This window comes from Epinephelus fuscoguttatus, linkage group LG14 (genome assembly GCF_011397635.1).
Source record: "Epinephelus fuscoguttatus linkage group LG14, E.fuscoguttatus.final_Chr_v1".
Lineage (NCBI taxonomy): Eukaryota > Metazoa > Chordata > Actinopteri > Perciformes > Serranidae > Epinephelus > Epinephelus fuscoguttatus.
In genome coordinates this window covers 2,440,896-2,468,853 of record NC_064765.1, presented here as the reverse complement: position 1 = coordinate 2,468,853, position 27,958 = coordinate 2,440,896, and the positions used below count along the sequence as shown (strand labels likewise).

The window sequence follows — 27,958 nt, the reverse complement described above, 5'->3', positions numbered from 1 at the left end:
ATTCAACCCTTACGCTAAAAAACACTGTTAGACACACACACACACACACACACACCCCTTTTGTCATGAGTCTTTAATCTTGTAAGTTGTTTATATTTGTTATTTATACTATTGTTCACTTCCCTGTACTTACTGAGTTTGAATGTTGCCATGGTTCTTCTGCATATTTTCAAAAAAACAAAAAAGCATTTAAAACAAACGAACAAAAACACCACCACTCACCTGTTGATTTACACACTTCACACACTCAAATACACACTTCGTTTTCCTGCATGGGATCAATAAATTTATCTCACCTTGTGTCCTCTGTAAACTCTTCAAGCTTCAGCAGGTGCAGGTCCAACACAGAACACCTGAGACCTCCTCACCTGTGCCCCACAGCGGTCTGGATCCAGTCTGGTGCCTCACAGAGCAGCTGCAGTCACTGTTCGGGTCAAAGGGCGCCATTAAAGAGCGCTGGGGTCAAGTTCAAACACGCCCCGCCTCTTTCACAGCATGGCCTAATCCCATTGGTCCACTCTTTGATTGACTGCGCTGTCCTCCAATAGGAGTAGAGAACGGGCTGTGCAGGCGTGTGAGAAGAAGACGGGTGGTTTAAAGTGAGCAGGAGCAGTGAGGAGGAAGTGCTGCTGAGGCTCCACAACACGGAAGGTGAGGACTTTATTATGTCGTATTGCCTTTAATTAATTTTTATAAACTCTGTCAGTGTGATTAATTAATATTAATTAAGTGTGTCGTCACATTTATCTGGTCTTTTATTGAGTGTTTGTGTCGATAACAGAGTGTCATCTCTGCTAGCTTTAGTTAGCTAGCTTTAGCTCGTTAGCTAGTTTGGGGCATATGGATCAACTTTAGGTTACTTTACCTGATAATTTATATTTCTTATCTTATTTTCAAAGCATATTTGAATATTTTACAGGCATATATAGCTCTCTGTGCTCATTGTTCTTTATGTGCAGCCTGTTTTAATTCTTCCTCATCTTCTTAGAGTTTTAGTTTTACACAAAAATAGGCTTGAAAAGAGTTTCTCACCATATATTTCAATCATTAACAGACAGGTATTTGTCTCTGTTGTTATTGTTGTTTGTGTGCAACCTTTTTTAAATTATCTTTGACCTGCTAAGTCAGGTGTTTAACACACAATAGGCCTGTAAAGTATATTTAATAATGTATTTTAGTTATTTACAGACAGGTATTAGTCTCTGTTGTTATTGTTGTTTGTGTGCAGCCTTTTGTAATTCCTCCAAATGTTCATAGTCAGTTGTTTTAGACAGAAATAGGCTTATTGTTCAGGGTATATTTCAGTCATTTATGAGCATGTATTTTATGTCTTTTGTCCTTGTTTTTTGTGTGCAGCCCCTTTTAATTCTCCTCAACCTGCTAAATCAGACGTTTAATACAAAACAGACCTGTAAAGTATACTTACTGATATATTTTAATACTTTACAAACAGGTGACAGTCACTATTATTCTTGTTGTTTGTGTGCAGCCCCTATTAGTTATTCTCAGTCTGTTAAGTCTGATGTTTAATACAAAAAAACTGTATTTGATGATATATTTTGATCATTTACAGGCAGGTATTCGTCTCTATTGTCCTTGTTGTTTGTGTACAACCTTTTTGAGATCCTCTCTGACCTGCAGAGTCAGATGATTAACACACAACAGGCCTGTAAAATATATTTAATAATGTATATTAATAATTAACAGACAGGTATTAGTCTCTATTGTCCTTTTTGTTTGCGTGCAGCCTGTTTTTTCATTCTTGCTCGATGACTTCCTCATGCCAGCATGTCAATCAAGTGTGGCTGCTTTCACTTCTTGGCAGCTCTTATGAGTTTGTCGTTCACTACAGGCTTTAATGAGACTGAATGAAGTCTTGCAGCACTAGTTGTGAGATTTTCTGCATGAAATGTGTTTTATAAACTGAAACAAAAGGGAAATACGCTCCTTTTCCCGTCACAACTGCAGGATGGCTGGTCTTCACTTTCACTTTCGGTTTCATTGAGTAAAAAGTCCTCTAACCACAAACACTGCAGACAGAGATCAGGTTTCCTTAATGGACTTTTTGGGTACTTTCACATCTCATGTAGTAAAAGGGTAAATGAGGCCAGGGTGCCTCCCCAGCTGATGCATTCACTGAGATGGTGAAATGTGTATTAACCCTTCAAGCACCACTCTGATGCAAATTCATTCTTTTACGCCTATTTTTAAACAAGATTTGTTGTAGTCTTTGTGATCAATATGAGACAATGATAACACAGAACTGCAAGTCACTCAGCTGGATAGGGAAATGGTCGCCTCACCACTTCACCAGCACCGGCTACAGCCCTGACCACATGGACGAACAACACCATCTCTGCACCATATTACAGCAGTACTTCATTTGACTTTATTATGACAGTAGCTTCTTTATTTAATGTTACTGTAACTGTAGATCACTTAATGATTTTGTATTTTAATAGTCTACAGTAGTTTAGAGGAGATTTCAAAATATTGAGATTTATATCATGTATCACAATGTAGCCTAAACATATATGTTATTTTAAGCCCTATCACCTCGCCCTACTCCCTGTACACACACGACTGTGTAGCCACTTCAGAGTCCTACAACATCATGAAGCTTGCTGCCGACAGTTGTGGTGGGCCTGATCACAGATGACAATGAAAAGGCATACCTGAAAGAAGTTTAGGACCTGATCTGCAGGTGTCAGTACAACAACCTCCTCCTGAACATCAGAGAGACCAGTGAGCCTGGCGTCAACTTTGAGGAGAAGCCCCCTTAATATCAACAGATCCTTGGTGGAGATAACTTCAAGTACCTCAGGGCCTGACCTGGGCACTGAGGAAGCTCCTTCACCTCAGACGCCTGAGGAAATTCTGGATATCCCCTGCACCATTGAGAGCGTCCTGACGAACATCACAGCCTGGTACAGATACAGCAAAGAACTCATACTGAATAGTCAGTGCTCTGCCATTCCCAAAGAATTTGTACACACCAGGCACTGTGGGAATAAGGCCAGGAGAATCATTGAGGATCCAAACCACCAGATAACAGTCTTCTCTTGGGAAGAAGGTACTGTGAGAGGGTCAAGAAGAACTTCTACCTGCAGGCCACAAGGATCCGAAATAAGGTCATTGGCCAAGACTGCCCCAGAACCCCCCTTAATCAGACACAAATATTTATTATTACACTCTTATTGAAGGATCTGACAGGATTATATTTCACTGCATTTGTGTCTTATATGATTTCATGTGACTAATAAAACTGATTGATTTCACAGATGTCATTCGCCAGTGACCGGCTGTACAATGAATTTGTGCGGCGGAAAATGCCGACCTTTGTGGACAAAGTGGACGTGGGAGAAATCATATACCATCTACCGTGCCTGACAGCTCATGACAGGGTGAGTTTCATTAAACATAAGGAGCTGTCACTGGCGCTGGAGATTGTTTGAATAGTACTGGAATATTATGTATTGGCTCGAGCACTCCCACTAAATGTTGCATCAGTAGCCCTTTTTACACAGAGATTGCACTTCAAAGTCCCTTCTTCATGCTGTCTTTGCATTTTTACACAGAACCAAATAAAGGTACCATCATATCGCTCCAGTGTGTGATTTTTAGACAGCATGCTGACATCCTGGAATCAAGGGTCATGACAGTCATGACATTTAACATCACATCGTCGGCCTCTAGTGTGACATACAGTACAGGCCAAAAGTTTGGACACACCTTCTCATTCAATGCGTTTTCTTTATTTTCATGACTATTTACATTGTAGATTCTCACTGAAGGCATCAAAACTATGAATGAACACATGTGGAGTTATGTACTTAACAAAAAAAGGTAAAATAAATGAAAACATGTTTTATATTCTAGTTTCTTCAAAATAGCCACCCTTTGCTCTGATTACTGCTTTGCACACTCTTGGCATTCTCTCCATGAGCTTCAAGAGGTAGTCACCTGAAATGGTTTTCCAACAGTCTTGAAGGAGTTCCCAGAGGTGTTTAGCACTTGTTGGCCCCTTTGCCTTCACTCTGCGGTCCAGCTCACCCCAAACCATCTCCATTGGGTTCAGGTCCGGTGACTGTGGAGGCCAGGTCATCTGCCGCAGCACTCCATCACTCTCCTTCTTGGTCAAATAGCCCTTACACAGCCTGGAGGTGTGTTTGGGGTCATTGTCCTGTTGAAAATGAAATGATGGTCCAACTAAACGCAAACCGGATGGGATGGCATGTCGCTGCAGGATGCTGTGGTAGCCATGCTGGTTCAGTGTGCCTTCAATTTTGAATAAATCCCCAACAGTGTCACCAGCAAAACACCCCCACACCATCACACCTCCTCCCCCTCCATGCTTCACAGTGGGAACCAGGCATGTGGAATCCATCCGTTCACCTTTTCTGCGTCTCACAAAGACACGGCGGTTGGAACCAAAGATCTCGAATTTGGACGAATCAGACCAAAGCACAGATTTCCACTGGTCTAATGTCCATTCCTTGTGTTTCTTGGCCCAAACAAATCTCTTCTGCTTGTTGCCTCCTTAGCAGTGGTTTCCTAGCAGCTATTTGACCATGAAGGCCTGATTCGCGCAGTCTCCTCTTAACAGTTGTTCTAGAGATGGGTCTGCTGCTAGAACTCTGTGTGGCATTCATCTGCTCTCTGATCTGAGCTGCTGTTAACTTGCGATTTCTGAGGCTGGTGACTCGGATGAACTTATCCTCAGAAGCAGAGGTGACTCTTGGTCTTCCTTTCCTGGGTCGGTCCTCATGTGTGCCAGTTTCGTTGTAGCGCTTGATGGTTTATGCGACTCCACTTGGGGACACATTTAAAGTTTTTGCAATTTTCCGGACTGACTGACCTTCATTTCTTAAAGTAATGATGGCCACTGGTTTTTCTTTAGTTAGCTGATTGGTTCTTGCCATAATATGAATTTTAACAGTTGTCCAATAGGGCTGTCGGCTGTGTATTAACCTGACTTCTGCACAACACAACTGATGGTCCCAACCCCATTGATAAAGCAAGAAATTCCACTAATTAACCCTGATAAGGCACACCTGTGAAGTGGAAACCATTTCAGGTGACTACCTCTTGAAGCTCATGGAGAGAATGCCAAGAGTGTGCAAAGCAGTAATCAGAGCAAAGGGTGGCTATTTTGAAGAAACTAGAATATAAAACATGTTTTCAGTTATTTCACCTTTTTTTGTTAAGTACATAACTCCACATGTGTTCATTCATAGTTTTGATGCCTTCAGTGAGAATCTACAATGTAAATAGTCATGAAAATAAAGAAAACTCATTGAATGAGAAGGTGTGTCCAAACTTTTGGCCTGTACTGTATAACATACGCATCAGCAGCGCTTTATAGACAATAACAATGACATCACATGTCAATAACAATCATTTTGCTTCCCTGTTACATGGTGGCTGATCTCGTCCTCTGCTCGGAGGGTACGGAGCTCCTGGACCTCACTGTTTTACCAAATTGCTATCCTCTGAGTTAGCTGCTAACTGCTAACAGCTACTCTTGAAATCTCCCACCATGGGTCACACGCATAACATGTCGTCAAAACGTCACACCCGTGCTGCCTATGATCCCGTCCTGCAGGTTCTGTTCCTGGCTCTGAGGCGAAACAACTCTGTCCCCCTATTCTGCGATTGTACCTTTTATACAGAACAGCGAAGCAGCATGACAGCGTGATATTCTCGCCTTGAAGAGGCAGTGTAAAATGGTTCTTTTTGTTTTGCACCGGTTACCAGGAGAATCCTAATTTTGTTCCTCCATATACGACACTGCATACAGATGGATAAAAGTCTCTCACTACCAAGTATCCAAATTATTTTTCCATACACGTGCCGATACAAGAACTTTCTATACAAATACCAAAAAGAAAAAAAAAGTTAATACCCTCACCTTAAAGTAAAGCTCTCAAATGTTAAATGTTGTCTAAACACAACTGGACACACATTAACTTTGCCTTAGTAAAATAGTCTTTTTTAAATTTAAATCTGGAAATATGTGATCAAAAGAATATGAAAAATCTAACCTCACATTTAAGACCATCTTTCTGAACTTTACAGTTTTTAATAATGGACAGGTTTACAGAGTCTACCATTTAGTTGATGCTTTCCTCCAAAGCCAGTAATACATTTTCACAACAGTGAACCATTTCTTGCAGAGTTAACAACAAGAAGCTGATGACTGCTCTGATCAATTGATGTATATGTGTGTTTTTTTTCTCCAATGAAATGTAATTTTAGGAAAACATTGAGGCGAGGAGACAGAATCGTGGGAACCGTGAAGGCGTGGCGATGCTTCTGGACTGTCTGAAGAGGAGAGAAAACTGGCCGGAGCAGTTCATTGAGGCGCTCGAGGCATGTGAGCAGTGGACCCTGGCAGCTGAGATGAGAGCAAAGTACAACGCTCTGAGAGGCATCAGGCAGGCTGCTGTTGCTCCGCCAGCTGAAGCATCAGCTCCTCCAGAGCCAGCTGCCCAGGCCTCACCCCCTGTGCAGCCACAAGCCCCCCAGAGCTCAGCAGCCCAAGTTCCTGAGGCTGTTTCCCCACCTGAGCCTGTCCCAGAGCCTCCACAGTCCACTCAGGCTGAAGTGGCACCTCCTCCATCAACACCTCCTCCTTCCCCTGCCGCCCCACACACTCAGCCCACTACACCCCCACCTCCTCAGAGGGAGACTAATTCTCACCAGGAGCCGGTGGAGAACTCTGAATCAGACATCCAGGATGTCTCTGCTGATGATGTTGTGATCCCTGATCAGGTGAGCGCAGGAAACAGAGAGGTATCCATCAGCTCTGTGGACGCTCCTCAACCATCCTGTCCTGTTGAGCAGTGTGAAACACACACTGCGTCCCCAGATCTTCTCCAAACAACAACCACCTCCACAGAGGTCAGTCCACCACAGAGTCCCTCTGCAGCTCAGATGAACTCCGATGTGACCGATGGATCCTCTTTCCTGACCCTGACCCCAGAGAGGCCTCCAGTCCAGGACACCAGCCCTCCTGGGGACTTCAAAGCTGTCCTGCAGCCTGAAGAGACGTCTGAACCTCCTGCTGCACAGGTGAAAACCTAAATATCATCATTTAAAACTAAAGATCCCACATACTGTCCATCTGTGTTACAGTCCTCAAACCTTCATCAGGATAAATTAAATACAGTCTTCTTCTGTCTAAGCTACATAGTCACATGTCCATGCTTATGTGCACAACATAAAAACAAAAAGGGGGCCCACTCATGAAAACAATGCTCGCTAGCGTTCCACAGGGTGCCTTTAATGAAATCCATTACCTACATTACTATGTAAAAATTCAGTTATAGAAAATAAGTTATAGCAAGTTTTTGTCACAGTGTTTTCACCCAACAGCAAAACATTTGAGTGTGATGCGTTCACCAACAGCCCTGCAATAAATGCCAAAGCCAAAGTTCAGTGTTCAGCAGATTCAGCTACATTTGAGGCAGAAAATGAACCTGACATGTGACATTAATTTCTCCTGCAGGTTGTTGAAAGCAGCCCGCAGACAGAAGCTGCAGCGACCACCTCCCCCCCGCCTGGTGCTGCTGGGATGGGTGCCCCTCTGTGTGATGACAGCTTTGTGTGTCTGAGTAAACCTGGCGCACTCATCAGCGTCCACCCACTAAATCACAGCAGCCCTACGATCCCTGCACAAAGCTTGCTGGTGCCGCCCTACTCGGGTAATACTGGGCGTCTGGAAATAAGCAGTTCTGTGTCAGTTGCTGTGACCACTGCCCAGAGTTCTACATGCTCCTATGTCAGCTCCACCACCGTGACTACAGCGTCTGCACTGCCATGCCAGGAGACCGGCATCACTCTGAACCATAATGAACCGGAGGAAAACCACTATGAGTCTCCACATAACAGTTTGGGAATGCAGTCAGTGCAGGAGCACGTGGGGCACGTATCTGAGGAGCCGTCTATCCTTAACTTAGACGGGCAGAACATGACACCACAAGTTCCAGCTGTGTGCAGTGAAGCAGCCAAAGAGATGACCTCTGCTCCACCACTGTCCAACAACGCTGCTGATACTGTACCGAGTGTGAACACCTCCTGCAGTGAGAACCACCACCCGTCTGAGCCTACACCCACTGATCTGTCAGCAGAGCCGAAGACACTGCAGGATTCAGAGGACAAGATGGCCTGTCGCACCCTGACACCTAATACAAAGTACATTCTGATCGCTGCAGCAGTGGGCGCCTGTGCACTGCTGATGGCGTGGAGGTTTAAGCATTAAGGGGAAGATTAGGCTTTAAGGCTTTTTAAAGAGGATCTTAAGGTTTTGGTGCCTTATTGTAGTCACTGGACTGGGATGGCGTGAGGCAGCTGTTTAATAATTACCATGTCGTTAATTACGAGTAGAGGTGCCGGGATATTGTCAATAACCACGACTTTTAAAAATGAAATACTGATATCATGGTAAAAAATATACAGATCATATTGTGTAAACAATCCCACAGCTCTTAAATCATTTCTGTTTAAATGTTCTCGCTCTGTCTCTCGACCTTGACGCCACCTGGTTGCCTTTTAACTATCCGTTAAGTGTAACTGCTCCTTTTGTACGATGTTGTAAAGTTATGAATGTGCACTTGTGTAGCACCTTTCTAGCACTTTTACACTATGTGTCACATTCACACATTCATACACTGGTGGCTGGGGCAACCGTACACGTTGCCACCTGCTGCTCAGTTATACATTTACAAGCACTCTCAGGGTGCGGTCACACATGAGACAGACATCAGCGAAAATTCGCCTTCTGTTTAATGTGAGCAGAGCGGTGAATAAAACGTTCGCGTCAGGTGGCAAAGCAAATTCCCATCTTTGCATCGCGTTGAGTTCGACTTGGGTGAACTTTGGCCCACGGAATCGCAGCCTCAGCCAAAAGACTCTTCACTGTTAGTAAACAGTATGATGTTTCTTGGTGGGCGGGGCTTAGCTGGAAGCAAACAATTCGTCACAGACATTAGCTAGCGCTAGTTAGCATGTTCTGTGGTGCATTCAGAGATACTAACTCTGAGTGTTGGAGCGCACTCTGGACACTCTGTATGTGGAGACGCACCATGTCAGGTCACTCACTCTCCGGGACCGCCAGTGTTACTTGAATAAGTAAACACTGACCAACGGGACCAGACTGGCCGACCCGTATGCTCTCACTCAGTGGATGGATGATGTCACAGGAAGCCAATCTTACAAAGGAGGACCACACTTGTTTGTTTTGCTATGGAAGCTAACGTTAGCTAATGTGCTAAAAAGTTAGCGTTGCAGAGAAATCCAATCTTCCTCTTAATCCCTCCCCAGTTTCTGATGAGGTGGACATGATAACCCTTAATACACATAACCTTATTCATCCCTACAACAGGAAATACTTTTTCCCTAACCTGATATGAAGTGTGCGCTGCACATGTGAGCATTTTTGATGATGGCCTCCATCCAGTCCTTTGGTCTTATCACATTTAACCATAGTTGTCTTTGTTTTTGTTGACGGGCAGTGGCGGCTGGTTTTGAGCCATGACTCCTTCTATTCTGGCTCCCAATAACACAACAAGACAAACACATTTTAACACTCCTATGGAGCCTACAGCCCTGTGGGGGAGAGGCAGCTGCTCCTCCAGCTGATAACATGATGTCATTGTGATGTCGGCACTAAGAGGGTCTAAACCAACCAACCACCGATATTGTCAGATATGGGCCGTGGAAAATATAAAAGGCGTAGGGTGAGAGATGCTGCAGTGAGTCAGGAGGCAGGCATGAAACATAAAAAAATTTAAAATGAACCAATAACATCATGTTTCGCTGTATTTGTTAGCAAGCTAGCTTTCTGTGTCGACCACGTCAGGCACTGCCCACATTCAGCACAACTACCATGTGTGTACCCTCACTTGGGAGCAGTTTGGTGAAGGAGGAGTCAGGAACTGAACTGCTGATCTTCAGATTAGTGGACAACCTGCTCCACCTCCTGAGTCATGGTTACAGACTCTCTCCACCTTCATACGCTCGTGTTTTCAGTAGGGCTGCCCCCTGAAAGTCGGAGATTCGAATCATCAGTCGGAGACCCCTTAGTCGACTGAGAATCTTCAAGTCGAGCAGTTTTCTTTTTTTTTTGTCAGTCTGTGTGCAGTGTGCTTCTGGGGATGTTTCAGTCCCCAGATTTAGCTGCAGAGTGAGCACTCCTCACTTTGATGCTGCGGATACAGAGACAGCTGACCCTAAAGAAGTAGAGGCTTTGCCCCCGTCAGGCTCCAGGATAACGTTATCTTCTGCCTTCTTTTGAAAAGGCATTCATTCATTCATTCATTCATTCATTCATTCAACACAGTCTCTGGCTTTTGTTTGACATTTCCAATCAGTCTTTAGCCCAGTTGGCTTGTTTACTATTCAGTGTGAATGTCGCTGTCACCCTGAACGTCCCACTGAACCCAGTTCAAACCATCAAACTCTTATCTGTTAAAAGAGGAACAAATAGTTGAATATTCATGTGAAACAGATAAATCTGATTAAACTGAGATAATCCTGAGTCGGGTACAGCTCTAATTTTCAGTGTTATTTATTCACCAAAAAGACAAAATGCACTAAAGAAATTAAAGATTCATTTAAATGATAGTATTTTTCTTTTTCAAATTTTGTATTGATATTGCGATAAAATCGTCATTGTAAACTCTTTTGGCCAAGATAACCATGTAGTAAAACTACGATGTCGTGCCAGCCCTCATCACAAGCATGTTGTAAAGTTGCACCATGTTTTATCACTTTAGTGTTGAACGGAGTCGACCCTGGTGAGCAAAAACCAAATCTACTCTTCTAATTGAGAGCTTCATGAAACTGAGATGAGATCTCAGGTTATTTATGCACTTGTTGCAAACCTGTGGTTTGTGAAGATGCACTGATGCTGTGTATTAATGACGGAAACAAACAGGTATTATAAAAAATGTACAATAAAAATGTGTTGTATTTTACAGGCTTTCACAGCTCCAAGTTTTGAGACCACTGGTCTGATCAAACTGACTGAGCTTTCTGTCAGTCATCTGGTGTCAAATGTCTGAGATGAACTTTAAGTTTTACATAAGTTTTCTTCTCCTTTAAATAGAATCAAGTTTGAGAAATACTGTTCTGAAAAAGATTGTTTTCAGAACAGTATTGTCAGTATTAGAAATGTCAGGAAAGAAAAACTTAAATTTAGAAAGTTTTGCACATCTCTGAGGAGGAGGATCTCTGAGCTGCACATATTAAATGTATTGTCATTTATCTCAATTTGGTTGCTCTCTGTCTCTCTCTCTCTCTCTCTCTCACACACACACACACACACACACACACACACACGTGCATGTGCTTGTTGAATAAAATAATATAAATATTTCAGATTTTGTGCATTTATTTGGGATTATAAAATAGTACTTGCTTCACCTTTGATATTCATACATGTTTTTTTAAGACTTTAAGACCATAACATAAAATCATAAAATATCAATAAAATAATATAAATATTATTTACAATTTTGTACATTTGTTTGGGATTTTAAAACACTGCCTGTTTCACCTTTGATAGTGTTTTTTAAGACAATAAAATAATATTAACATTATTTAAGATTTTGTGGAATTGTTTGCGATCGTAAACTAGTGCTTGTTTCACCTTTTGATATGCATACGTACATGATTTTTTAAGGTAATAAATATTAATAAATACAAGCATTTAAAATTTTATACATTTGCTTGGGATTATAAAACGGTGCTTGCTTTAGCTTTGATACTCATTTTTTTCGACGATAAAATATTAATAAAATAATAACAAATTTTAAAATAAAAATAAACATGGGTCATTGAAAGTCCTTAAATTTCTATACCTAAAATATTAATATCACAGGGTTCCCATGGGTCCTTGAAATCCTTGAGAGTTTGTGAATTTGAGGGGGGAATCAAGGCCTGTAAAGTTTTTAAGACATAAATAGACATGGGTCATTAAAAGTGCTGAGATTTATATACCTAAAAATTAATATATCAGGATTCCCGTAGATCCTTGAAATCCTTGAGAGTTTGTGAATATGAAGGGCAGAATCAAGGCCTTTTAAGTTTTTTGAAAATAGATAAATGGTTAGTAGTCATTGAAAGTGCTTACATTTCTATACCTGAAATATTAATATCACAGGGTTCCCATGGGTCCTTGAAATCCTTGAGAGTTTGTGAATTTGAGGGGGGAATCAAGGCCTGTAAAGTTTTGAAGACATAAATAGACATGGGTCATTAAAAGTGCTTACATTTATAAAATAAATAAATACAAATTTTACTTAAGATTTTGTACATTTGTTTGGGATTTTAAAACACTACCTGTTTCACCTTTTGATATTCTTCCGTGTTTTTTAAGACAATAAAATAATAAAATATTATTGACAAAATAATTTAAACGTTATTTAAGATTTTGTTTGCGATCGTAAACTGGTGCTTGTTTCACCTTTGATATTCATACGTTTCTAGGACAAAATCATAAAAAATAAATATATGAATATTACTTAAGATTTTGTAAATGTATTTGGGCTGATAAAATAGTCTTTGCTTCACCATTTATTTGCATACATACATGATTTTTTTTTTTCTTTTATGTGAAAACTGAACACAACAGTGACATCACCTCCTTTTATTAACTGTTTTCTGATTGGCAGATTCGCGCTCTGATTGGTTCTGGCGTCCTTCAATCACTCGCTGGCCCCGCCCTCTTGAGCCTTGACAGCGAACATAAAAAGGACATGTACCGGGCCGTTTATAACCACACAGCTACTTAGCTGGCTAATTAGCTAGCTCATAGCTCCTCGGACTTCATTGTCCGCGGGAATAACTGACGTCCGATGCTTTTATTTATCGCAACCTGCAGTATATATGTAGTGAATTAGTCATTTCAATGGCGTTCAATGGCCACCAACGCGACGATGAAAGTATCGACGAAGACGAAACGCCCACGAAGCAGCCGCGGTCCGACAAGGAGATGCCCGGGTATCTCAGAAACGAGCCCAACAATGAGGCGGCCGCGCCCGCAGGAAGAGCCACATCCGACCGGCGGACCTCCAACTCGACGGCGAGGCATCGGAGCGACTCGGTGAAGAAAACAAGGCCGCGTAGGTGTTACCGTTACTAGTATGGGCTGAGTGTAATTACTGGGGAACGCACCGTTGTTGTATATGTACACAAATCAAAGGCGTTCCCCGCTAAAGACTGAAAATACAGATTTGGAAAGAATATTCCAATTAACTGATAATTAGCCAGAAATACGCATAAAAATATAACGTTACAGTAAATATCTGTGTGATGTGGCGGGATGATATTAAAATAATTCCGGTGTTGGTATTACAATGTAACATCGGTGAGCTGTGGCGTCAGTAAATAGACAGGATCTGTTTTGCAACAAGATGGCGTTCGCGGTACACACTGTACTTCTGCTTCTGTGGATGAAGCTGATGCCGTTATGTCGGCCAGCATGTAGACACCAGCTCCACCCGCCCTCACCGTCACTAAGCATTTACATATTACAGATACAAGAAGATATTATGATCCAGTGAGAAAGAAATAAAGACACAATGTTGGTGAATGATTTCTTTGTTGTTGCATATATTATCTCACACAATGCAGCATTTCCCTGGTTTGGGATGGACATTGGAGGCACCCTGGTGAAGCTGGTGTACTTCGAGCCCAAAGACATCACAGCCGAGGAGGAGCAGGAAGAGGTGGAGAACCTGAAGAGCATCCGCCGCTACCTGACCTCCAACACCGCCTATGGTAAGACGGGCATCAGGGACGTGCACCTGGAGCTGCAGGACCTGACGCTGTGCGGCAGGACGGGCAACCTGCACTTCATCCGCTTCCCCACTCATGACCTGCCGGCCTTCCTGCAGATGGGCCGCAACAAGCACTTCTCCAGCCTCCACACCACCCTCTGCGCCACGGGAGGGGGGGCCTACAAGTTTGAGTCTGATTTCCGCACGGTGGGTCTGCTGTTGTTCTCCTCTGTTTGCTTTTAAAGGCTGCACAGTGCAGACTGACAGGAAGGAGAGACGACAGAGAGAAGGCAGAACATATTTTTAGCATTTTATGGGAATTAATGTAACAGAACAGGCAGTGATGGAGAACACCTGGATCCCATATTTACAGATGTAGCAGCAAGTGGAGACAAAGACAGAAAGGGGCGTGTCCTCAAGCACCCGTCAAGATATCAAAGCAAATAATTTTCTTACTTCTGGACCATAACAAAGCATCAGGTAATTAATTTGGACAAATTAAAGGGACAGTTAAGACCTTCTGATGTGAGGCTGTGTGAGTGTATGTGTTTCCTGCAGTAGGTGTCAGCACATCTCCAGGTTGGATACACAGGCTGGAGTACTAGCATGGACGCTAAGCACTGTACTGCTGTGGAGGGGGGCATCAGCAAAATATATTTTAGGCTCCTAAAAAATCATTCTCACAGGGTTCCAATGGGTCCTTGAAATCCTTGAGAGTTTGTGAATCTGAGGGGGGAATCAGGGTCTTTAAAGTTTTTTGAAAATAGACATAAATAGACATGGGTCATTGAAAGTCCTTAAATTTCTATACCTAAAATATTAATATCACAGGGCTCCCATGGGTCCTTGAAATCCTTGAGAGTTTGTGAATTTGAGGGGGGAATCAAGGCCTGTAAAGTTTTTAAGACATAAATAGACACGGGTCATTAAAAGTGCTTAAATTTATATACCTAAAAATTAATATATCAGGATTCCCATAGGTCCTTGAAATCCCTGAGAGTTTGTGAATTTGAGGGGGGAATCAAGGCCTTTTTAAGTTTTTGAAAATAGACAAATAGTAGTCATTGAAAGTGCTTACATTTCTATACCTAAAATATTAATATCACAGGGTTCCCATGGGTCCTTGAAATCCTTGAGAGTTTAATCAAGGCCTGTAAAGTTTTTGAATTTGACATAAATAGACACAGGTCATTAAAAGTGCTTAAATTTATATACCCAAAAAGTCAATTACACCGGGTTCCAGTTGGTCCTTGAAATCCTTGAGGGTTTGAGCATTTGAGGGGGAATATATCAAGGCCTTGGAAGTTTATGAAAACAGACATCAATAGATATGAGTCATTGAAAATGCTTGAATTAATGTAATTAAAAAAAAGAAATATCACAGGGTTCTGATAGGTCCTTGAAATCCTTGAGAGTTTATAAAGTTGAGGGGTGAAATCAAGGCCGTTAAAGTTTTTGAAAATAGACATAAATAGATAGTAGTCATTGAAAGTGCTTACATTTCTATACCTAAAAAAAAATATATCAGGGTTCCCATGGGTCCTTGAAATCCTTGAGAGTTTGTGAATTTGAGTGGGGAAATAAATAAGGCCTTGCAATTTTTTTTTCTAATTTGAATAAGCATTAATACATTATAGATATGAGTGACTGAAAGTGCTTGAATTTATGTACCTTAAAACTCAATCCTTAAAACTTGAATCTATATACATAGGAGAAAGCAATATCACCGGGGTTCCCATGGGTCCTTGAGGTCTTTAAAAGTTTGTGAAATTTTTGGGGTGAAAAATCAAGGCCTTGAATGTTGTTTTTTAACAGATACAGATGTGGATCATTGAAAGTGCTTGCATTTATGTACCTAAAAATACATATCACAGGTTTCCCATGAGTTCTTGAAATCCTTGAGAGTTTGTGAATTTAAGAGAGGAAAATACCAAGACCTTGACAGTTTTTTGAAAATAGACACCAACAGATATGAGTGATAGAAAGTGCTTGAATTCATGTACCTAAAAATCAATACCACAGAGTACATACAGGTCCTTGAAATCCTTGGGATTCTGTTAAATTTAGGAGGGAAAAAGATAAAAGGTCTTAGAAGTTTTTTGAGAATAGACAAATAGATGTGGGTCATTGAAAGTGCTTGAATACATAGGAAGAAGCATTACCACAGGGGTTCCCATAGGTCCTTGAAATCTTTAATTTTGGGATTGGGATTTTCAATAGGTTCTTGGAATCCTTGAGAGTTTGTGAATTTTTAAATTTAAAAAAAAAAAAAAATAATATCACAGGGTTCCCATGGGTCCTTGCAATAACTGTTTGTGAATTCGAGTGAGAAAAAAAATCAAGGCCTTGAAAGTTTTTTTATGAATCGTCCTAAAAAGATATGGGACATTTTTAACAAACTATGGGATGTACAGATGCACAAGACATGTTCCTATAGTGATGAAGGTTCCTGTTTGCTCTTCCTCCTCCCCCAGTTTCCCGCCTCTGTCTCCTCCTGACCAGTGACCACATCCCCTCAGTGACGTAACCCATGTTCTCTTTCCTCTCACCACAAAGATGGCCGACCTGCAGCTTCACAAGCTGGACGAGCTGGACTGTTTGATTCGGGGGGTGCTGTACATCGACTCGGTGGTGTCCCGCGGACCCTCAGAGTGCTACTACTTCGAAAACCCCACTGACCCCGATCGCTGCATCCAGAAGCCGTACACACTGGAGAACCCCTACCCTCTGCTGCTGGTCAACATAGGGTCAGGGGTCAGCATCCTGGCCGTCTACTCTGAGAACAACTACAAACGAGTTACAGGGACCAGGTAACTATCACTGCTGCAGATTCTCTCAGCTTATCAGTCATTTAGTGTTAGGGGGTTTGTGTTCCTGCAGTTTTTAGAGCAGTGTTACATATTTAAAGATATTTGGGTTTGCTTTGTGGGTCACTGGCCTCATATGTCAGCAGAGAAACAGAGCAGGAACAGAAAACATGTAATGTGACAAGCTAACCATAGCCCAGTCTCAGAACCAGCTGTCGTCGTGACAACGATAAAGGGGCCAGAATTTTGGGCTGTTTGAGTGTAGCCAGCAGATCTCCAGCCGAGACTTCCTCCTCCATGTGCCGCTCATTCAGACTATTTTATACTATTTTCTTCACAGATATCTGCACATGAAGGCAGATGAATTATAATAAACGCTAATATATACATATAATATAATGAATATAGCTAATACATATATAATATTGTGTTAGATGATAGCAGATGGGCTCTGAGACTGCCTCTCCATTATGGGTGAGAATTGATATTATCAGGACACATGAGTCTTGATACATATTATTGTGGTTTTGAAAATTTTGTTTTCATTTTTTGAATTTCATCGGTACTCTTATCGCTTCACATGTATTGATAAAGTATTGGCTTCTTACTTGCTAAGGTGTTATTACACCCTTACATTAACGAGTGCAGTTGCCGTCAGCTCGAGTCATTTTCTAGTTATCTTCACTTCGTTTCCACCGTCGCTGCTCAGCTGTTCACAGATCACCGTGTCGTGTAGGTGTGTATGTGTGTGAAGCTCCGACACAAAGCGCAGGTGAGAGGCTGCAGGATGATAATGAATTAAACCAAGTGTGTAAAAGGAAAACAAGTAACTATAAATAAGATTTTAAAAATATATATATTTTTTGTGATTGTAAAGGTTTTGTGCTAAGTATTGTGTTTCATTACCTTTTTTTAAATGCAAATTATGTCCTCAAAGGAAAATCTGTATCTCACTTTATTTTTATTGCTGCAAAATGTATCAGGCACGTGATAATATTCTTCTAGTAGGCTACCAAAAGTTTAATTTGTATTTGTAATATTAATAATTTATGTAATAACAAAATTGATACTTGGCTGTGCTCTAAGAATTGTTCCCCACCCCTACTCTCCATATAGACCGCTTACCTGCTGCTCGCATGTGACTGGTCAGTACTGCTCGGACTACATATGAAAACCAGAACAGTCCTGATACCAGAATCTTGACTTGTCGCCGTACACATTCTGCACACATACACAGGTATCTGTTTCTAGACGTGAACCCTACCAGGCTGATACAGGGTTAAAGTGATGCAGGTGTAGATGTAGGTGGGAGCAGTCCAGTCAGGTGGGTGGTCAGTTTGGTGACGTCCGTCCTCTGTGTCTCCCTCGAGCTTTGGTGTTAAAAGTAGCAGCTTTTTATATTCACAAAGCCACTTCCTGTACTCAACTGTTTGCCTGTAAGCTGAAGCATAATGGGTCTTTGTTAATTTGATTTGGGTTCAGTTTACAGTTTGAAATATGTTGGTTAAACAGAGTTTGACTCTCTCCACTGGTTTGTTTTCACATGTGGTTTTTCTGTCTGGTGGCTTTGAAAGCGACTCATGAAAACTGCTCCGTGGACATAATGGCTCTTTGTGCTGAGAAGGAAACACTAGATATGTGTAGCTGAATTTAGAGTCTGTATACAGCTGAAAACATGCAGGTGCTGCCGCAGTGTGGCAAGTCAAGTGCAGCCCCTAACACACACACTGGACACGTCGCACTGCAGCTCCTCAACAGAAGTCCATGCAAAGTTATTATTACTTTTACTGAAAGATCTGAACTTCCTCTTCCTCTGCATTACTTAAAATCATGTGTGTACAGCCACTAGTTAGACTTTATTTCTCAACTGAAGAGCCGATCTCCAGAGCCGTGACTCGCCAGGCAGTAGCTTTTTGGCCTTTGTCTTCATAATGACAGATTGTGGGTTGTTTAGTTTGGGATATGTCTTGACCTCAACAATGAGTCTTTCCTCATCCAGCCTGTCTCAAATCAAAGTCTTAAAAGTGCTAAGACATGGGAACTAAGATTTTATGAATTGCTTTTCTGACATTGCGTTTTAAATCTTGAAGTAATTGGTATTTATGGTAATTTATGGATAGTGTCTTGAATAAGCATCAACACTCATATTTTGTTTTCCAGCAACAAAGCTCAGAGCAGAGGATCCACTGTGGCCATGAGACAAAATCTCTTGTTTTATGTTACAGGGAACATTTGAGCAGAGAAAAAGTCCCTAACCCTGAATAACTGAAGTTGGTTCATGTTTTATCTTTTCTAGTTTTGATTATTGTCAAAATTTGTCTTGAAGTCTTACGTATAACTCGCCATGTGGTGTCAGAACCCTGGTATGATGTGCATAACTTGTAGTACTTGTCACAGAGATGCACAAGTTTAGTCTCCATTTGAGACGTTACAATCCCTCCCCAGTGGAGACTGAAGTGTTCGTAGAAGGTTGTTATATCGTCTCTCTGTTACTCGTGTGTCTGCAGCCTGGGTGGTGGGACCTTCCTGGGCCTGTGCTGCCTGCTGACCGGCTGCTCCACTTTCGAGGAAGCTCTAGAAATGGCTTCTCAGGGGGAGAGCACACGAGTGGACAAGCTGGTCCGGGACATCTACGGAGGAGACTATGAGAGGTTTGGGCTGCCAGGCTGGGCGGTGGCCTCAAGGTGAGGGTCACCTTTAATCTTTGACATTTACTACAGGTCACAAACCTGTTTTACAAACACAGTCCCAGCTTTAATGAAACAGGGAACCTGGACGGTGCTAAATTAGTTTCCTGTCCCAGCGTGAAAACAAGAATCCTTGATTTGAACTTGATGCAGTTTGAGCATATTAACATCTGTCTGTCACTTTCAATATGTGCAGTTCCCAGATGTGCTTTTTACATTTTGCTGGATTTAAACAGACTCCTGAAGTCTTTGTTCGTCTAACATGGTTCATGTTTTGGTTTGATAGTTTTGGCAACATGATGTCCAAAGAGAAGAGGGAGTCGGTGTCTAAAGAGGACCTGGCCAGAGCCACACTGGTCACCATCACGAACAACATCGGCTCCATCACCAGGATGTGTGCTCTCAACGAGGTCAGTAACATGGAGGTTGGGGGGGACTTACTATAGCTCAGTATTTTATTGTCATGTGTGCTTCAGTGGCTGAAAGACTCCAGGTGGATGTCAAGATACAGCAGGGAGGAAATATTTCTTAAAATCCGTCCCCCTCCAGTTTCCCTGCTGGTCATTTCCTCTCTGCCTTCAGCCTCTTTACGGTGCTGCCTTGTGGCGTCTTGATCAAGCAGCATTGTACAGGGCTATGAAGGCGCAGAGGACGTACGCTGCATTATCCACGTGTCGTTTAACACCCTCAGCAGATGTTCAACTCTAAAACCAAATAAAATCAGCAATAATGGATGAGATGTTTTTAATTTATCGAAGTAACATGTTTCAAATGCACAGCCCCAATAACTACTTGGATAAAGTTATAGATTTATAGTAAGGCTGGGCGATACGTCCTGTTATATCACAATATTTTTCGCCTATATATATCTCTATTTTTAAATCTTCTCAAAAGCATTTAAGATAAGATGAGATAAAACTTTATTAATCCCACACTTGGGAAATTCACGTCAGTCATTAATGTTTCATTAATGCAAAAAACCCCTAAGACAATACGATCAGCAAAACTATATGAAAACATCCATTCACAGCCTCTTACAGAAAGTGGCAGTATAATCCAAGTCTCATTTATCCAGTCTTTTGTTGAGTACTTGACAAACATGAATTTTATCTAAATCATTAAAATATAAAATACCTCCACCTATGAGCAGCTCACCCTGAGCGCCCTGTGCGTGGTCATATTGAGGGTGAAATTTTAGGAGAGTCTTTGTTCCATCTTAGCTGAGATCAGCTGTTGTATAACTGCCTCAACAGATCTTACAGTTTGACACTCTGATCATATTTGTCAGTTGTATTTTAATAAACGTTTATTCTCTTTGATCTCTAAGAACATAGAGCGAGTGGTGTTTGTGGGGAACTTCCTGAGAGTGAACACCCTCTCCATGAAGCTGCTGGCCTACGCCATGGACTACTGGTCTAAAGGACAGCTCAAAGCTCTCTTCCTACAGCATGAGGTAAATCACTCAAACCTTACTGACCTCATAGACCAAATATAAAGTTCTGTGTTTTGATGGTCTGAACTATTCCTGACTCTGAGTTCTCTTTGTGTTTTCTTAGGGTTACTTCGGAGCGGTTGGCGCCCTGTTGGAGCTTCTGCATCCGTCCTAATGCATCCAAACTACACCCAAAGAAGCACTTGTCAATCTGCTGCAAAGACCATTAGCACTTTAGACTGTCCTGAAGTAATTCCACAGTGGGATGTTAGCCACACCAGCAGGTCACTGGTAAATTTTATCTGTCAAACATTTGGAGGTCTCAGAAATCATGCTGGTTTGTAAGATGGTGAAAGTGGCTTCTAAATGTTGACTCACATCTCTTGTTGTGGTCGATGGATAGAAGTCTGTTTCCTGCTCGGACCAAAGCTGAACGCAGCAAAGTCACTGTCTGCAGAAACAAGACAGATTTGGTCTGAAACATCTCAAGGAAATTCACCACAGTTGCCTGAAACACTCGGGTTAGAAAGCACTCGTCATCGTTTAGTTTTGTGGACTGCAGGTACCCTCAGAGGGGTCAGGTCCTGGGCCAAACATTTGTAAGTGTTTTCTAGGGTTTATTTGACCCTGTATAGGTACCAGGTGGATGGTTTAACTGTAGTGATTTTTTAAGATAAACACAGGAAAGATGTCCCCAGTAAATCATCACTCATCTTTGTTTATGTCCTGAATATGTTTTTAATTTACTGTCTTGTCTGTAAAAGGTCAGAAAATAACTAAAAATGTCTGACTTAAGTTTCCGGAGCCAAAGATGACTTCTTTAAAATACTTGTTTCACCCAAGAACAAAACAATTCTAAACCCAAAGATATAAAGTTTATAATCATATTAGACAAATAAATATTTATATCTGAGAAGTTGGATCAAGGAAACGATAAAAGAAGGAAAGGTCATGAGGTCAGTGACAGCGTTTCAGGAGCCAGACTGAGTTAAAGGGACGGCACAACTTTTGTTTTCCTGTTATTGATCTCCAAACAGATCATTTCTGCGTCCAGCTGCTGCGTCTCAGCCCCCGTTTCCTGTTAGCAGGTACACGTGTTTAGTTATTAACAACTAACCAAACGTTAAACTTTTAATGATATTTAATAATATTCAGATGTTAGATAATGTTTCCTATTATTGTCAGGAGGTGGCACTACTCGCCAAATAATTATAAATCTGGACCTTCGTCACTTATCAGTATTTGTGACTTTGTCAGTTATCTAAGTTAGCATTTGCGCGTTGTTTAGCTAACGTTAGCGAGCTGTATCTCTGTTGAGTCGCGCCATGTTGATCTGGACCGTAAACGTCAGAAAGCAGTATTTCAGTTTGTTATTGTCATTCTCTACGTACAGCAGCACACAGGGAACAAAATGTTACTTTGGAATCCAGGTGCAGTAAAAATATTTAGCAAACAAGACATTCAACATGGACAGGGTAACATTAAAGTGTAATAAAGTGCATTGCGAATACTCATAAGAATAAAATAGGTGAGTGCAGAGGGATAAATATTGCATAGTTATGTACTGATAAAACAACAAGGTGACAGTTTGGAAAACCGTTCGTTGTCATGACTTGTGTGTGCAGCAGCTAATTAGTGTTAAGTGACTAACGTAAGTACGAGTACAAATCACTGAGCATTATAGCACACAGACAAGTCCTAGTTTTGCGGATATTTACCAAACTAATAGATCGTATCATTGAGTCCAGAGCGAGTAACAATCAGAGCCAGTAAGAACTGATGTGGTCATAATCACAGTCTGGCCAGTGATAACAGGTCGAACCTGCTCTGTTTGTTCATGTATCCTGATGTAACGTCAGATATGTTTGACCCAACAGGGGCCTGAGACAGAGCCATGATCTGTTTGGAGACCCATAACAAGGAAAACAAAGGCACACGTTTAGATAAAAAACACAAATCAACATCATGTAATGTGAGTTGTTAATCAGGTGAAAGGATTTTTCAGGTAAAGCTGAAACAACAAACTATTGGCAATGTTCAACTTTAGCCCCTAGTTGGGCTTTTACATTTACACCTAAATGTTATTAAAAATATACATCATACAACCATCATACACTATAAACATGGAAGGCACTATACACCAGAACTTTGACACTAATAACCCTCAGAAGTCAAAGAGCACATTCAGCTCAGAGTGGCCACAGCTCTGGTTTGATTTAATCCAGCACTGACCTTTGTTGTGACGGATTTTAAATCTGAAGTCAGTTTGATTTCAGTCAGTAACGTGTTCCAGAGTTGACAGCCCTTAATGGAAAAAGCGAATTGTCCAAATTTAAATTTACGATATGGTATTTTACAGCTGCCATTCACGCTGCTGCTCCTCTTTACTCCATTACTGTATTGTCTTTGAATACATCTGGAAGGAAGCTCTGGAGCTAAACTGATGATACATTTGAAAACTAATTTCAGGAAACAAAAGTTAATGAAGCTGACAAGACGTCACTGCCATCATTTCCTTATTTTGTAGTTTCCTCGGTGAGAACCAGGAATTATTTGACATTTTCCTGTCTATATCGGACGAATCCTTTCAACAGTACAAGTTGCTTTAAATAACAACATATTGGAGTGTTCAGTCTTGTAAATGTTCGAGATGATCTCTGAGAGTTGAGATGATTTAACTCTGAAATAAAAGGTGCTCAGTAACATGACTGTCGAGGAAGATTAGGTCCGTCATAGTTCACCCATCCATCTGGTACTCACAGTGAGCTTAATCAACACAATGAGAATTAGTTACATCCACTTTTATAAGCGTTTCAGTGTTTAGCTTTTACTCTTCTAATCAGACTTTTTAGCCAGGTTTCCTCACTGGATGTTGACACCATAATGGATTAAAAATGCACCAGAGGTCACCACTTCATCAAACGTATTCTTTAATGGAGACATGAACTGTTATTGCTATAAACTTGCATCATTTATAAACGTCTCCCAGCTGAGGTCTGAGTGTCTGTAGAGATCACTTTAACTTTCCAGCAGTTCTGCTATCAGGAAATCTGAACAGTCAGTTTTGGCGTTAGTGAGACTGCACTGTAACGTATGAGTGATAACATTAAGTCCCTCTCTGACCTGCCCTGCTGAAGTGCCCTTGAGCCACTGCATCCCTCTGTTTGTCCAGTGAAAAGGTGTCGATGAATGTGAAAGTAGAGGTAAACACAGGGGCATTATCACATCCCTGAATCTTCCCCAGATTCTATAAGCAAAGTGATTTTAATGCAAAAACTTGATGCATTCCTCCAATGGAGGTTCTAGGTCATGTGACCCCTGACCACTTTTGTCTCGTTCAGTTTGTACTTTAATGTTTGAGTGTAATGCACGTCTTTGTTTTCCAGGAGACATTTAACAGTCTCTGCTGTGTGTTATCTGTTGTCTGTCCATCTTTTCATTCATCCGTCCCATTTCACTGTCTCATGTTCATTCAGTCATCGGTCCGTCACGGATCACAGGGACCACAATCAGTCGTCACCAACCTGACGGAGAGGTTAGACTCCTGAAATCATTGGAGACTCAGTGGACACAGTTTTTCAGCCGTCAGTCATAGAGATAGTGAACCTGTATAATTCAGTGAGTTGATATTAAATAAAGTGCCTGTCATGTTTTTGTAGAGAAACAAACTGGTCTGTAACTCTGTAGGTTTCCTTCTGTGGTTTGAGTTTAACAAACATAACAAAGAAAACTTTGTATGTTTTTGTTACTGTCATGAAACATTTCTTATTGTCACTATGAAATACAAACTTTTCATATCTTTGTGTCTGCTTGTGTTTTTATTGGAGAGCTATTAAAGCACCTCTGAAGGTCAGTGTTGATCACAGTGTTAGGCGTGCTGATGAACAGACTCAGGCTGCTTCTGTATGTTTCCAGTCTTTATGCTAAGCTAAGCTAACAGGCTGCTTGATGCAGCTTTATTTACTCATGTAAATGTAATATAATCGTAGCAGTGTTCATTACTTATGGAAATGTAGCAATTTTATTTAGAAGAATAATCTTTATTGTCATTGCACAAACAATGAAATTCTGTAGTTCAAGTACAAGTTGTAAGTTCAAGTATAAAAATACAAGCATCAATATATACTTAGATTACATCAAAAAAATAAAAGTATTCATGCTGAATCTTCAATTTCAGAAATATTAAATCATAAATACTGATGCCCTTACACGTACACAATAATATTAATGCATTTTAAATTGAAGCCAGTAAATATTTATCATATATAGAGTTAAGTAGCAGTCACGTCTCTGTCCATAATAATGTGTTGTAATAATTCACAACAAAAAGTAAAAGTACGATATTTGCATCTGAAATGCAATGTAAAAGTAGATACAAGTACCTCTAAAGTACTTTTAAAAATACTTAGTTACTTTCCATCAGTGCCTTACTATAACACACAATGATGAAACAGCTGTGGTCGCAGAACGCTGTTAGATATCTCAGCTGATCTTCACCCTTCACATCCTGTAACTGACAGTGGTGGAAAGTAACTAAGTATATTTACAATTCTGAGGTACTTTTGTTACTTGAGTATCTTTAATTTACACTAATGTTACTCCACTACTTTTCAGAGAGAAATGTGCTTTTTACCCAACTACAGTTACGGCACAGCTTTAGTTACTAGATAGATCATTAATATAAGATAAAAATCATCTAATAAATAAAGATGTATTTTTATGGATGAAGCTGCGAAACAACACTGAAGGAGAAAGTAACTCAGACTGCTGAAGGACTCATCCTCTGCTTTATGCTCATCTACTGTAGTGAAAGCATGAAAATAAAAATGAAATTAAACTTTAATTCTTTTTACATGGTTGACATGTTCTTTGACATAACATTTCACCATTCTCATCCATTCATCCGTAAATTACAGTTGAATCTCCACAGTATATCTAAGTCTATATAAATACTACAGAGATGAATGATTGGTCCATCCACCATATTATAAGGCAATCTGTTAATACAATATAAGAACTAAACTTCGTAGAACAGAAACGCTGGGGTGCACCTCCACGATATTTCAAAAAAACAAACAAACTTTAAACTTTAAAAATGAAGTAAAAAGGGGAAGAATAGGAGAAAAAGGACAAACAGTTTAGCGTTAGACAAAAGATGGTCGCACCGGTGTAACATACATGATCCATCTTTCCCATCTTTTCAAAAACACACTTTGTTGCAGTCTTATGGCAAATGTAATTCTTTCCTAAACTTTAATTCTATTCATGAAAATGCAATAAAGGGACATTTCACAGCATTTTTCAAATGAAGACCACATCAGAAACAGCTGTACGTAGACAGATCAGATCTGGACTTTATTCTCCCAGAGAGACTAAATATTATTTAAAACACAGTTTCAGATTTGTGAAACTCTTATTCTACTTGTGAAACTGCAATAAAGGGACATTTCACTGCATTTCCACAGGCATTTAACCTCTCTGTGTTAATCAAGTCCAGATTTAAGAAGTCCAAGTTTAGTTTTTGGTCTGGACCTGGTCTGATGTGGTCTACATGTGAAAAAAAATGCAGTGAAACATCCCTTAATTGCATTTTCACAAAAACAATAAAGGTTTGACACATTTGAAAGTGGGTGTCAGACAGATTTGAGGCTTCACTTTAAAAATCTAACAAGCTTTCAGAGCACGAAGAGCCTCAAAAAGAGGAGGACCACTGCTTTCCCCTTAACTCTCCCCTTAACTGACTTAAGAGTCGCAGCTACCAAGCAGTGAATTAAGTAATTAAATTTAACCCACATTCTCCAGCTTGAACATTAAAGTGATGAACACATTAATGCATCATTTATAATCCAGTAATCTATGATGTTCAAATGAGCCACACTGCAGACACCTGAGCAGTTTTACCTTTGTACTTTTACTTCAGTCCGAATGCAGGACTTTAACATGTAACTGAGTATTTATACTCTGTAGTATTGTTACTTGTATTAAAGTATAAAGATCTGTGTGTTGATATCAGGGGACATGAAGGTACAGCTTTATTGTAAAGTCACATTAAGGTCCTGGTGTGCAGCCCCCTCAGCTGCAGGTCAGTTTAAGGTAAGGACATTTTCTTCATCTTACAGTCAACATTTTTTTCCCCTAAAGAAGCTTTGCAGGTATGTTCCGCTTGTAAATCTTCCTCGGACACGGACTCTTCCTCCGGCACGTAGCCTGCGTGTGAAATAACTCAAATTCACGTTTTGGGGAGTTATGCAAGAGAGGAGGGCTGTTACAGAAACATCCATGAAAGAGTTAGTGTCCTTCCAGGGAATAGATCCAGCCCACTTCAGCCCTGCAGCCTCCTCCTCCTCCTCCTCCTCCTCAGTGAAGGCTGCACAGCTGGCAATTTACAGACGATAAGTCTGAGAGGAGTAATTGGCTGCTCGGTGGATCACTGCTCTGCTAATCTGACCCGGGTTTGATGGAGGAGATGATTTAACACAAGTCCCGGGATATTTCTTCATCTGTAGTCTTCGGAGTTCCGTCTGTGACCTCCTGGATCAGCAGCTCCTCCGTCTCCACTGGAACCGTTATCACCTCCTCATACTGGGACCATAAGGTAAGATGGGTCTGAGGGAGAAGTGACGAGAAGGGCAGAAGTTAAGGGTCCTTAGGAAAGAGTCCTGACGAGCTGGTTTTAAACAGTAAAACTAAAAAAACAAGCTGCGTTTAATACTCACATCCTGGAGATTAAGTCACACCTCATGTGCTGTATTTGTATTTGATAACTGGGAGGCAGCGTTGAGCTCTGAAGTCAAACTAAATCCAGCCTCATTCTTAAAATCTACACATTTAAAACTTTGACTTTTAGCATTGTGGATGTTGGAGGTGGAAAAATGTGAGGAATGCTGCAACAGGAAACAAAGTGTGTTCCCAAAGCCAAATATTGACTCGGAAAATCATCTATTCACAGGAAGCTCTGCTGCCAAGTGTCTGGAGTGGTGCACTAAACTGGTACCAGTCTCTAACAAGGCTCCATCATTAAGAGTAATTAAGGGACTGTTCATTACTTATGAGAGGGGAGGGGTGGTGCAAAAATGTGGAGGCATGTCAAAAAAAATTAAGCATTGGAGAGGGACGTTTTATTTTGGCTGAGGGGAGGGGCTACACATCTAGATGGCTGTATATGGGGTGCCGTTTGTAAAGTGTCTCACGCTGAAAATAACATCAACATTTTGCCACATTTAGCTTCAAACAATGTTTAAAAAAGTA

General features: G+C 41.0%; 4 protein-coding genes across 7 annotated transcripts in view; 3 read left to right on the top strand and 1 right to left on the bottom strand.

The window, feature by feature from the left end:
- The window catches only part of LOC125900850 (histone-lysine N-methyltransferase 2D-like), a 422,240-nt gene that overhangs the window by 285,275 nt on the left and 109,007 nt on the right, over positions 1–27,958 (bottom strand). The window lies entirely within an intron of this gene.
- Positions 383–11,382, top strand: mavs (mitochondrial antiviral signaling protein). 2 transcript variants are annotated; one of them, XM_049596125.1, is made up of 4 exons: positions 383–651; positions 3,282–3,404; positions 6,259–7,074; positions 7,511–11,382. In XM_049596125.1, exons 2-4 carry the CDS (start codon positions 3,282–3,284, stop codon positions 8,261–8,263), a joined length of 1,692 nt encoding a protein of 563 aa, XP_049452082.1. In that variant the 5' UTR covers positions 383–651; the 3' UTR covers positions 8,264–11,382. The 2 variants fall into 2 exon arrangements, with proteins under 2 accessions (XP_049452082.1, XP_049452083.1); XM_049596126.1 differs by lacking the exon at positions 383–651 and adding an exon at positions 683–3,131.
- On the top strand, positions 12,730–24,509 carry pank2 (pantothenate kinase 2). Of its 2 annotated transcripts, XM_049596135.1 has the most exons (7): positions 12,730–13,127; positions 13,639–13,991; positions 16,341–16,594; positions 19,099–19,275; positions 19,565–19,688; positions 20,606–20,731; positions 20,835–24,509. In XM_049596135.1, exons 1-7 carry the CDS (start codon positions 12,914–12,916, stop codon positions 20,883–20,885), a joined length of 1,299 nt encoding a protein of 432 aa, XP_049452092.1. In that variant the 5' UTR covers positions 12,730–12,913; the 3' UTR covers positions 20,886–24,509. The 2 variants fall into 2 exon arrangements, with proteins under 2 accessions (XP_049452092.1, XP_049452093.1); XM_049596136.1 differs by lacking the exon at positions 12,730–13,127 and having other exon boundaries at positions 13,854–13,991; positions 16,259–16,594.
- The window catches only part of loxl3b (lysyl oxidase-like 3b), a 41,495-nt gene continuing 40,592 nt past the window's right edge, over positions 27,056–27,958 (top strand). The window contains exon 1 of one of the 2 annotated variants that reach the window (XM_049596109.1): positions 27,056–27,305. The gene's annotated coding sequence lies outside the window, so the exon portion shown is untranslated. The remainder of the gene's footprint in view (positions 27,306–27,958) is intronic. The other variant, XM_049596108.1, reaches the window with a different exon arrangement.

Coding starts and splice junctions, on each gene's coding strand:
- mavs (XM_049596125.1), top strand. CDS start 3,282: ATGTCATTCGCCAGTGACCGGCTGTACAATGAATTTGTGCGGCGGAAA. Junction 3,405..6,258: donor GCCTGACAGCTCATGACAGG/GTGAGTTTCATT, acceptor ATGTAATTTTAG/GAAAACATTGAGGCGAGGAG. Junction 7,075..7,510: donor CTGAACCTCCTGCTGCACAG/GTGAAAACCTAA, acceptor TTTCTCCTGCAG/GTTGTTGAAAGCAGCCCGCA.
- pank2 (XM_049596135.1), top strand. CDS start 12,914: ATGGCGTTCAATGGCCACCAACGCGACGATGAAAGTATCGACGAAGAC. Junction 13,992..16,340: donor TTGAGTCTGATTTCCGCACG/GTGGGTCTGCTG, acceptor CTCACCACAAAG/ATGGCCGACCTGCAGCTTCA. Junction 16,595..19,098: donor AAACGAGTTACAGGGACCAG/GTAACTATCACT, acceptor GTGTGTCTGCAG/CCTGGGTGGTGGGACCTTCC.